Source organism: Coenobita brevimanus, chromosome 52, assembly GCF_032717465.1.
Source record: "Coenobita brevimanus isolate Jiangsu-jjx chromosome 52, ASM3271746v2, whole genome shotgun sequence".
NCBI classification, from domain to species: Eukaryota; Metazoa; Arthropoda; class Malacostraca; order Decapoda; family Coenobitidae; genus Coenobita; species Coenobita brevimanus.
In genome coordinates this window covers 36,825,542-36,838,041 of record NC_137005.1, presented here as the reverse complement: position 1 = coordinate 36,838,041, position 12,500 = coordinate 36,825,542, and the positions used below count along the sequence as shown (strand labels likewise).

General features: G+C 43.2%; 1 protein-coding gene across 1 annotated transcript in view; it reads right to left on the bottom strand.

Moving 5' to 3' along the window:
- The window catches only part of LOC145400529 (Y+L amino acid transporter 2-like), a 28,160-nt gene extending 16,910 nt beyond the window's left edge, over positions 1-11,250 (bottom strand). The window contains exon 1 of the mRNA XM_080273049.1: positions 11,153-11,250. Within this exon, the coding sequence (XP_080129175.1) occupies positions 11,153-11,250 (98 nt within the window). The remainder of the gene's footprint in view (positions 1-11,152) is intronic.
- Between the last annotated feature and the right edge of the window lie 1,250 nt (positions 11,251-12,500).

The following is a 12,500-nucleotide window of genomic DNA, read 5'->3' as shown; positions in this document are numbered from 1 at the left end:
AAAGTATTATTATTAGTAGTAGTAGTGGTGATGATGGTAACAGTAGTAGTAATAGCAGCAGTAATAGCAGTAGCAGTAGCAGTGGTGGTAGTAGTAGTAGTAGTAGTTCGTGTGCAGTAGTTACAATCCTAGGCTGATCTGAACGCGAACCCAGTGGACTGCAGGCCGAGGGGAGCATTCTATCCACTACCAGCCTTTAGGTGGATAGGGAGACTGAGGGACGTTTAGACCACCTGGCAGCTCCACCACCCAGCCATATCAGTGCCACCACGTGAAGGCGTCCCTCTCCACCACCGATGAATGATGATGATGATGATGGTGATGATGATGGTGATGATGGTGATGATGATGAGGAGGGGGATGATGATGGTGATGCTGATGATAGGGATGATGATGATGATGATGATGATGATGATGAGGGGATGATGGTGATGATGATGATGATGGTGATGATGATGATACCGACGATGGTGATGATGGTGATGATGATGATGATGATGATGATGGTGATGATGATGATACCGACGACGACGACGATGGTGATGATGATGGTGATGATGATGATGATGATGATGATGATGATGATGGTGATGATGATGATACCGACGACGACGACGATGGTGATGATGGTGATGATGATGATGATGATGATGATGATGATGATGAACAAACAAGGCATTCCTACAAGTGTTCAACCGCATGTTCCTCCTATCAGCTGTTCCTGCCATTAACCGAACCTCTCTATCTTAAGGCAGATGTTCAAGACTCCGAAACCTAAACGTGGTGGGGATGTGGACCCTGGATGGAGAGAAGCAGATGCGGCGTCCACCCGGGAGCCAAACCTAATATCTCCCTGCACCTCGCCGTGGGAAGGAACCTGGTGAGACCCTGGCGAGGCGCTGTCTACCACAAGGGGGCGCCGGATCCCTACACGGTGTACTGTACCTGTAGGACGGCTCTCAGGTGCGGCTGCTTACCTGTGGTCGATGGGTTTGCTCGACCTGACATACCGGGGTTAAACAACAGCAATAATAATAATAATAGTAATGATAATAATAATAATAATAATAATAATAATAATGATAAATAATAATAACAATAATGACAATAATAATAATAATAGTGATAATAATAAAACAATAGTAATAACAATAATAATAATAATGATAATAGGGTCATTGTAAATAGCGCTCTTTAATTATGATCATTAATCATTCTCATCTGTGACTGCACGACGGCACACACACACACATACACACACATACATACACACACACACACACACACACACACACACACACACACACACACACACACACACACACACACACACACACACACACACACAAGCAGCTTTTCCCTCTCTCTCCTGTACACACATACACACACACACACACACACACACACACAAGCAGCTCTTTCCTCTCTCTCATGTACACACACACACACACACACACACACACACACACACACACAAGCATCTCTTTCATCAGTGCACACACAAACAATACTCACATACACACAAACACCATATCATCAACCGGAAATAAGAGGAAAATTACCCTTCACATAATCGAGAAGAACTGAGCACTTCTTCTCTACTAGCATTTTTTTTTTCTTATTTTTTCCTGCCGCCCCACAAACCCCGGATGGATAGATTTTCAACCACTGAGAGGATAGATATACACGGTCTCTCTCTCTCTCTCTCTCTCTCTCTCTCTCTCTCTCTCTCTCTCTCTCTCTCTCTCTCAGAATAATTCACTCAGTTCACCATCCACACGCACTGCAGCCTTCGCACCATCGTACATACTCTTCACAGCATTCAACAACTTCCCATCTACTCCATATATTCTTAACACTTTCCACAATCCTTCTCTATCCACCCTGTCATATGCTTTCTCCAAATCCATGAAGGCCGCATACAACTTCTTTCCCTTCTCTAGAAACTTTTCCACTAAAGATCTAAGAATGAATATCTGATCTACACAACCTCTTCCCTTCCTAAAGCCTCCCTGTTCTTCTCCAACTAATTCCTCTGTTATTTCCCTAACTCCGTCAATAAGTATCCTACCATACACTTTTCCTATTATACTAAGAAGACAAATGCCCCTATGATTACCACACACTTCTTTTTCCCCTTTTCCTTTGTACAAGGGAATAATAATTATACCTGACTTCCAATCCTCCGGGACTCTACCTTCCTCCCAGGCCAATCTGCACATCTTCCACATCCATTCTACTACTATCTCTCCCCCATGCTTCAGCATTTCACCACACACTCCATTAATTCCTGGGGCTTTCCCCAATTTAACTTTTTTCATTGCTTCCACAACTTCTATCCTACTGATTTCTTCCTGTCTTCTCACCTCCCTCCTTCTCCCAGCCATTCCCCAGCCATTTATACTCGCATTACTTTCATCCTGTATGTTCAACAATTCCTTAAAGTGTTCTCTCCATCTGCTCACTTTTTCTCCCTTCTCCACTAGCAATCTGCCATTTTTATCTCTCACTCCCCTTCTACCTTCTTCCAGCATTTTCTTACATTCTCTCCACTTTACACTCAAATTCCTTCCAAGCTACTCACCCACTCTCGTCTTACTCTCTCTCAGTAATTTTTTCACTTCTCTCTTCCTCTCTACATATAACTCTCTATTCCGTTTCTCAGCTTCCTTCATGCCTCAGCATCCCTTCCACTCATTATATGCTTTCTTTTGCGTCACAGCCTGCCTCACCTTTTCATTCTACTATACTGTTCCTTGCATCCCCTTTCGTCTTCTCTTCACCTTACACACCACCTTACTTGCTGCACAAATTTCTTCTGTGAATATCTTGCATGCACCTTCCACCTCCCCCATCTGCTCCACATCATATCTACCCAATCGCTCCTCCACTTCTCCCTTACATTCTGCCTCTTTTTTTTTTTTTTTATCCTTCTGCAGCCTATCAAGACTCTTTGTATGGAATGCTTCCTCCTGCACTTCCCTCCTTCTATTCCTCCGTTACACTTGAACCTTGACTTTCACCACTACCAAGCGAAGGTCAGAGAGTCCACTCCCCCGACCTCTGTACTCTCTCACATCAAGCACATAGTCTTCTCATTCTGTCATCCACTCACATCACCATTCCCTTCCATTCATGCAGCTCACCACCCACCCTTCTCATTACTCGCCACGTATACCCATGGATCATTTCGTGCCTGAAGAGTGTACTGGCTATCACCAACCCCCTCCCTCCACAAATGTCCACTAGAGCACTACCATTCTCATCCACCTCTGTAGGCACACCCCACTCACCAACCACTCCATCCATCTTCACATTCCCTACCTTTCCCATTCATATCTCCAGTCAAAAACACTCTCTCACTCCTCTCACACTTTTCCACACACGCTTCCACATTTGCCCAGAACTCTTCTCTCACTCTGCTCTCTCTCTCTCTCTCTCTCTCTCTCTCTCTCTCTCTCTCTCTCTCCTTTCAGTCTTACACAATTCTTGAACCAACTGATCCATGCTGTCTCATATTCGTCTTCCATCTCTTACACAAAACAAATTTTTTTTTTTATGTGTCCGACTCTGAGCATAGGCTTCACAGCCTGCTATCAAGGCCCAGCAGTCCTCCTGTATACCATACACCTCTACATGTCACCACTTCGGCGCTAACACCCACCGTCCATATTGAATACATGCTAGGGCTGTTTCATACAGGACTGGTGTATTGGTATTAGCGGGGGTATTTTTACGACATGTCGTCCTCTCACTCTCACCTACTCCAGCTTATATACCCCATCTATCTGTCTGTCTGTCTGTGTGTGTGTCTGTCTCTGTCTCCCTCTCTATCGGTCTGTCTGTCCACCTATCTATCTATCTATCTGTCTATCTATCTATCTGTCTGTCTGTCTGTCTCCCTCCCTCTATCTATCTATCTATCTGTCTATCTGTCTATCTATCTTTAATTAGAGTAAGATTTAGCTGTAATAAATAGCTGGATATTAGAAGGGCAAGAGTTAGCTTTAAGTAGAGAAATATTTAGCTTTACTTAGAGCAAGAGATGTAAGTAACTGAGAGAGAAATTTAAGTATAATAAGAGCAATATTTAGGTAGGGAGATTTAGCTGAGAGAGAGAGAGAGAGAGAGAGAGAGAGAGAGAGAGAGAGAGAGAGAGAGAGAGAGAGACAGACAGACAGACATACAGACAGACACAGAGACAGAGACAGATAAAGAGAGAGAGAGAGAGAGAGAGAGAGAGAGAGAGAGAGAGAGAGAGAGACAGACAGACAGACAGACAGACAGACAGACAGGCAGACAGACAGACAGGCAGACAGACAGGCAGACAGACAGACAGGCAGACAGACAGATACAGATAAATAGAGAGAGAGAGAGAGAGAGAGACAGACAGACAGACAGACAGAGACAGACAGACAGACAGACAGACAGACAGAGACAGAGAGACAGACAGACAGACAGACAGACAGAGACAGAGAAAGAAAGACAAGTAATAACCAAGGCCAATGAACATCACGCAATCTTTCGGAGAAGAGAGAGAGAGAGAGAGAGAGAGAGAGAGAGAGAGAGAGAGAGAGAGAGACAGACAGACAGACAGACAGACAGAGCCAGAGCTGGGAGAAATGAACACAAGCAATAGACAGAATAAGAGCCATAGCAGACGAATTATTATTATTATTATTATTATAGTGGTAGGTGTGGCTGCTCGCCATCCACTCACTCGATGTAGTGCTGCTCTCGGGTGTCTGCCCTTTTCTCTCCATCCTTCTTTCCTTCCATCTTCTTCTGTCTTTCTTTCCTTCATTCTTTCCTTGTCCTTCTGCCTACGGGTGACTTTACACTCCCTCTTCCATCTTTCTTTCCTTCATTCTTTCCTCTTCCTTCTGCCTGTAGGTGACTCTACACTGAGTGACAAGCCAAATGGTTTCCTGTACACCAGGAAACCATTTACTACGCTGGGTGGTAACCATATAACAAAATTTTGGCGCCTGGTGGTTTAGTGGGTAATTACGGCACTCAATCGGATTGAGCCGGTGAAGGTTTATATCCAAGGGATGGTTGGGGTTTATTGCTCATGTAATGCCACTCAGGGATGAGTGAGGCTGGTCACTCTCATCTTAAATGTCAGGGCCATTTTGTCTAGCCCCGGGCTCCTACGCCCCTCATGGGGCAACGTACGATTAGATGATGGATGGATGGATGATGATGATGATGATGATGATGATGATTACTACTACTACTACTACTATTATCATTATTATTATTATTATTATTATTATTAATGAGTAAATTTTGACAAAAAAATGCAAGTTTCTTCTTACCTGGCGAAGATCCCTGATTAAGCTCAGGTAATGACCAGGTGTAGTCACAGTGGAGGTCCGTTTTGACTAGTAACCAAGGAGACTTCTGCCCCTCCTTACTAGCGAGGCTCCTGGAATTTCACGCACTCAGCTTTGAAATGGAGAGGGAGACAGATAGATAGATAGATAGACAGATAGATAGTTGGCCAGTTCCCTCAGATGATATTGATGTGAGTGGATGAAAGAGTAAAAAGAGTTGATGGATGAGAGTGAGAGCTGGAAGAGAGTTGATGATGCAAGTACCCGTTCAACTCCCTCTCTCTCTCTCTCTCTCTCTCTCTCTCCCGACAAGACTGTGTGTGTATAACGTGTGCTCACTGCTCGCTGTCGACACGATTACTGAATTGCTGAGGCTCACACACACACACACACACACACACACACACACACACACACACATGTTTGATGATGATCGGGGCGGTCTCTCTCTTAAACACACACACACACACACACACACACACACACTGGGTCATTTAGGCTGCTCATCGAGAGAGAGAGAGAGAGAGAGAGAGAGAGAGAGAGAGAGAGAGAGAGAGTTGCATCATGTCTACCAGATCAAGTTACAAAAACGCGGAAAGTTTTCATTAAAAGAAAAAAAAAAAAAAACTGTCTAGCAAGGATGTTCTCAGCATTTTTCGGGTCGCGACTTAGCCTTGGTCTACATATACTCCCCCCCCGCATCACGCCATCACGTGACTAAAAACTTGTTCCTGAATTATTATTATTATTATTATTATTATTATTATTCACTCTCATCTTAAATGTCAGGACCAACTTGCCTAGCCCCGGGCTCCTACGCTCCTCACGGGGCAACGTAGGATTGGGTGATGGATGGATGGATTATTATTATTATTATTATTATTATTATTATTATTATTATTATTACCTAGGATGAGATGGAGGGATGGAGAGGTATGTGAGAGAGGGGAGTGTGAACTGGGAGCAGGGCAGTGGAATGGCGGGGGACAGGGCGACATGCAGGCGATTTGTTTATGGCCACCCCTTACGGGAATAAGGCGTCTGGCAATAGATAGATAGATAGTTGTATAATGTAGGTTACTTTTTGCTTGAGTTTGGGTTCAGTTTTTTTTCCGCCTTTTTTCTATACCTCGCCAGACAAGAGACGTGTGTGTGTGTGTGTGTGTGTGTGTTAGGAAAGACACTCTAAGCTAATCTAAGAACTTCTACGCACATAATTAAGTAAGATTATGGTGTAGTGATGGTTTTCTCAATAATTTCAGGTTTAAAGGGAAGCCTATGAGTGTTCTGTTTGTTGCGCCAGTCACGATTCGAGGATCGATGTGGCAACGCTGTGTTTGTTTACGTCGCGCGGCTTTGAGTTGGAGTGACCCCGATACAATGTCTAAATTAACATGACTCCGTATCTACTATCTATTGATGATGACTGTTTATCTATCATGCTACAGTTTAGATATTTGGAGGTTGAATTATATATATATAACGTCAATGTATGTGGGAATTAATTGCTATGATGGCACTAGGGTGGATATGTGTGTGTAGGTACGGGAGCAAAGATGATTACGGATGCTTTCATTTCATGTTCCAACTCTGAATCGTGCCTTTGTGTGTGCGTGTGTGTGTGTGTGTGTGAAGCAATTGGTACTCATGTGACCGACACGAGGAAACAAGGCTTGGAGTTTCGCCCAAGTTTCGTATTGTTAATGCCCCAGGTTTAACATCGGTGCATCGTTTCATCCCGTCGATCACATGCTTCGAACTCTTCACTATCCTCATTAAACTGACCAAGATTTTCGTCCTTTTGCAGCTTAATTCACGTAGCTCAGTGGCGGAGTAAGACAACACTACGGGCCTACATCCTTCCCCTGGCACTTCTTCGTGACTAGCACTATTGATGGCGATTTTAGGCCAGTGAAATTGATAAAATCTGACCGAATTCCTCATGCTTCGTCACAACAGCTGCCGCGAACCTTTCGAGACCCACGGCGAAGCTTCGACTCGCATAGGAGCAAGAGATGATAGAGATAAGGTAGTTGCGTGAGAAGGGGCGTGGAGAGAAGTGGAGAGGAATGGATGGAGAGAAGGTGCGTGGAGAGGAGCGTGGAGAGAAATAAGGTGGAGGGAAATAGGGTGGAGGGAAGGAGCGTGTAGAGAAAGAGCGTGGAGAGGAGGTGCGTGAAGAGAAGGAGAGAAGGACCATGGAGAGAAATAGGGTGGAGGGAAGGAGCGTGTAGAGAAGGAGCGTGGAGAGGAGGTGCGTGGAGAGAAGGAGAGGGGAGAGAAGGAGCATGGAGAGAAATAGGGTGGAGGGAAGGAGCGCCAAATCCATTATAGACGCAAAGTTTTATATGTATTGGTGTTATATAAGATTTATTTATTTATCCATAAGTATACTGATTATAGCACAGTATAGCAGATTGATGTAGTTGTTGTGACCATTATTATTATTGTTATTATTATTATTTTTTTTTTTTACCCGTCCCGGAGGGGCTCGGGGACGGGTATTGTTTTCACTCTGTCTGTCTGCCTGTCTGTTTGTCAATCTGTATGTTAACAACTTTACGCGAAAACTACTAAAATTACAGGGATGATGGACTATGACCTGATCACCTGATTAAATTCTGGGCCAAATTATGCCAAGGCCCAGGCTGTAGACCCCCAAATGTAAAAAAACAGGGACTTTTTTTTTTTTTCGCCCTAACGCCTTTCCAATTCCTTACATCGACATGAAACCCAACCCTAAAGGTGCATCTTTCAAATCTGCATCCTATAACATGCCTCGTTATATCAGGGGGGTCATCCCTCAGTTAGCGGTAGTGGGGGTCAGTGTCAGGTGGGTCGGGCCTAAGATTTTAAATGGCATAAAATCGTCAATTTTCACCCGATTTACTCCAATTTGATATGTGACATCTTTGACTAGATATCCTGTTGTGTTTATACGTCAGCACTAAAATGACTGCCGGGGACGGGTTTCTGTGCCTTGGCACCGCTTCTTGTTTCTCCTTAACTTGGGCCAGATTTTCGTCTTTTTGCTGCTTATTTCACGTAGCTCAGTGACAAAAAATGACAGTACTACTGCTTCACATCCTCTCCGTAGCACTTCTTCGTGACTAGCATTATCGTCTAGTGTCATTCTACACTTATAAACTCAGCAGATTAGATATATAAATTTTAGACCAAGTTAGCACAAGATATATATATATATATATATATATATATATATATATATATATATATATATATATATATATAGAGAGAGAGAGAGAGAGAGAGAGAGAGAGAGAGAGACGTCGAGGCGATTTGTTTGTGACCCCCCTTACGGGATTAAGGCGTCTGGCAGTAGTTAGACAAATAGACAGGTAGTTGGACTGATAGATAGATAGATAGATGGACAAATAGATAGACAGACAGATAGACGATATGTGGGCTACTCATCGTCAGCCGCCAACTCTATGTACTTTGCATGTCTTGGGTCTGAAAGTAAAAGTTGGAGAAAACATTTTGATGATATTTATATGACCCGGTTATTGGGGTCTCTCTCTCTCTCTCTCTCTCTCTCTCTCTCTCTCTCTCTCTCACACACACACACACACACACACCGTAAAGAAGGTCACGAAAATGTGGTCAGCGTTTTTTTCTTTTCTGGAAGAGAGAGAGGGAGAGAAAGAGAGAGAGAGACAGACAGACAGACAGAATGATAGCCAGACAGACAGATAGATAGATAAATAGATAGATATAGTTTGACACACATATTGATAGATAGGCAGGTAGATAGATAGACAGGTAGGTAGGTAGGTAGTAAGGTAGGTAGGTAGGTTCAGAGGTAGGTACACAGACAGACAGGTAGATAGGTAGGTAGATAGATATATAGACAGGTATACAGACAGACAGACAGACAGATAGGCAGATAGATAAATAGATAGACAGACAGATAGATACAGACAGATAGACAGGTAGGCAGATAGATATAGTTTCGAAAGACATGATTAGATAGATACATAAACGGATAGATAGTTAGATAGATCAAACTACACAGACAAGAGTGTACTGAGGTCACAAGCTAGTGTAATGAGGTCAGTGTGTCGTGGGTATTGAGTGAGTACACCCTGTGGAGTTTATTGCTTGTTTGACACACTTACACCCCTTCAGGACGATGACGGGGTGGCTTGGCTTAGTCTGGCTTTCCACTGCGAGTTTTAATCACTCTAGGAAGGAGGAAGGAAGAAAGGAAGGAAAAATAAAGAACTAGGAAGCACTCAGAGAACGTATACATCCGCCAGTGCCATTAAAAAGAATCCGAACCCTACGCAAATTTAATCATTTCTTCCTCAGCCCATGGCCCATCCATCCACAAAATAGCATCAAAATCCATTCATAACTTTTTGAGTAATCCTGATCACAGACAGACAGACAAACAAACAAAAACACAGACAAACAAACAAACGCCGGCAAAACCACAACCTCCTTGGCAGAGTAGGTGTTGATAAAAAATCGTACACACACACACACACACACACACACACACACACACACACACACACACACACACACACACACACACACACACACACACATTATTTTGTCCAAGTATGATCTGTATATGTATCCATGTGTGTGTGTGTGTGTGTGTGTGTGTGTGTGTGTGTGTGTGTGTGTGTGTGTGTCCGAATTTGGGCATAGACTCAATACCTTGTTCCCTGAGGCCCAGCTACCCTCATACGTACCCAACACCTTCCCATGTCGCCACTTCGGCGCTAGCATCCACCGTCCATACTGAATACACGCTGGTGCGGCTTCATACCGGTGTAGTGGTATTAGCGGGGGTATTTCTCTCTCTCTCTCTCTCTCTCTAGCCGGGAACCGAACTCGCATCAATTAGGACAGCAGATCAACTCTCTAGAACGATGCAAAGAATAAATCGCCAGAAATCAGGGGTTAAGGAGTACGTTTTTACGTTCTAATAGTGGAGTTTGTTTGTTTGGAAGTTGATGTGTTTCTCTTCCGACGGCGTTCTGGCTTGCTTTATTGGATCTCTCTCTCTCTCTCTCTCTCTCTCTCTCTCTCTCTCTCTCTCTCACACACACACACACACACACACACACACACACGCACTCTATAACCCCGCATCCTTCCTATAAATCTTCCCTGCCTCTCCTCCACCCTCTTCTCAATCATTTATTTACTTCTTTATCTCTTATCAGCTTCGTTATCTGTGGCTTCATTAATATTCAAAGATAATTCGATATAGGAGGCTTCATAGTGGCAAGCTGATATGTTTGTGTGTGTGTGTGTGTGTGTGTGTGTGTGTGTGTGTGTGTGTGTGTGTGTTAGGATCTGTCTGTTTGTCTGTCTAACTATCTGTCTATCTGTGTGTGTGTGTGTGTGTGTGTGTGTGTGTGTGTGTGTGTGTGTGTGTGTTAGGATCTGTCTGTTTGTCTGTCTAACTATCTGTCTATCTGTGTGTGTGTGTGTGTGTGTGTGTGTGTGTGTGTTAGGATCTGTCTGTCTGTCTATCTGTCTGTCTATGTCTGTCTATCTATCAATCACTCAGTCTGTTTATCTATCTATCTGTATATATGTCTATATTTCTGTCTATCTGGCTGTCTATCTATATATCTATCAGTAATGTGTATTTATCTATCTGTCTGTCTGTCTGTCTCTCTGTATCTGTCTATCTATCTATCCATCAGTTTACCTATCAGTTTGTCTATATGTACTGTACACACACACACACACACACACACACACACACACACAATGAGGTCTTTTGGTCTGCCAGGCAAAGATAGACCAGACATAGCAAAGACCGCTACATTTCAGAGTAACCTTCCACCTTTCCTCGCCGTGGCACTATCCGCAGTTCCTGGGTCCACGGATCACCATCATAAGGGGCGTTGAAATTCCGTGCCATCCTTCTATAAGGGACTGCTATCCTTGTCACATTATAGAAAGGAATTGGAGATGGCCCCCAGATTTTCTTTTTTCCCCTTTCCACACTTAAAAAATCTCTTACCAGTGTTTGTGTGGTTTGTTCATCTCTGTTTTTGCGTAGTCATATGCACGAAAGATTACATTATAGACAGGCAGACAGACAGCACTATAATCAAATTGCCTTGTGGTGTCTTAATAATCTTTCTGTCACTCCGTCGTTAGCAGGAATTGACATGTACAGTGTGATGGAGCGTGTGGTGTGGCTGTGGATGTGACAGGAAGCGTCAGGAGAAACACATTAAGGTGGTTTGGCCATGTGGAGAGGTTGGAGAGTGAGAGACTGACGAGGAGAGCATATGTGAGTGAAGTGGAGGGGGGGAGAGGTAGAGGGAGGCCAAGGATGAGACGGAGGGATGGAGTGGAGAGGTATGTGAGAGAGGGGGGTGTGAGCTGGGAGCAGGGCAATGAAATGACAGGAGACAGGGCGACATGGAGGCGATTTGTTTGTGGCCACCCCTTACGGCTGTGGTTCTCAATTCGTTTCAGGTCATGGACCACCAGCCCAATTAAAAAAAATATCGTGGACCATTTCATTTTTGAGTACTGATAAATAAAGCATTGACAACAAACATTTTGGTTAGAAATATATTTCTTACAAACAGAATTTCGAGAAATGCTATAGAATAGTAGACAGCTGACATTTTGGTCTGAAATATATTTCTTCCAAACATAATTTCCAGGAAATACATGAATACTTCTCTAACATTTTGCTGTGAAATTTATTTCTAACAAACAGAAATATGAAATTATGTAGGAGTATACAACTAACATTTTCCTTTGCAGCCAGACTTCTGGATTCTCTTCTTACTGACAAGCTTTTCATTATTAGGAGTGGTACTTGATAATGCACAATGAATATCGCTTCCCACTGCAAGCTGATTCCTCTGTTTGGACTTAATGTGCAACAAACATGAATATCTGCCCTCACACATGGAAGTTGATGCAAATGGCAGAAGACATCTGACTGCATGTGTTGACAGATTTGGGTAAGTACCAGTCATACTGGAATAAACAATAGGAATAGTACAATAAAATGAATGGCCAATTATTTATTTTGATAAAATTTTTCGTTCTGAATTTTCAGTAAATTTAAAAATATATGCACCAATTTTCAACTTATTACCAGATATAGTGAACGTCTTGTGGACCACCCAAAAAGTCACCATGGAC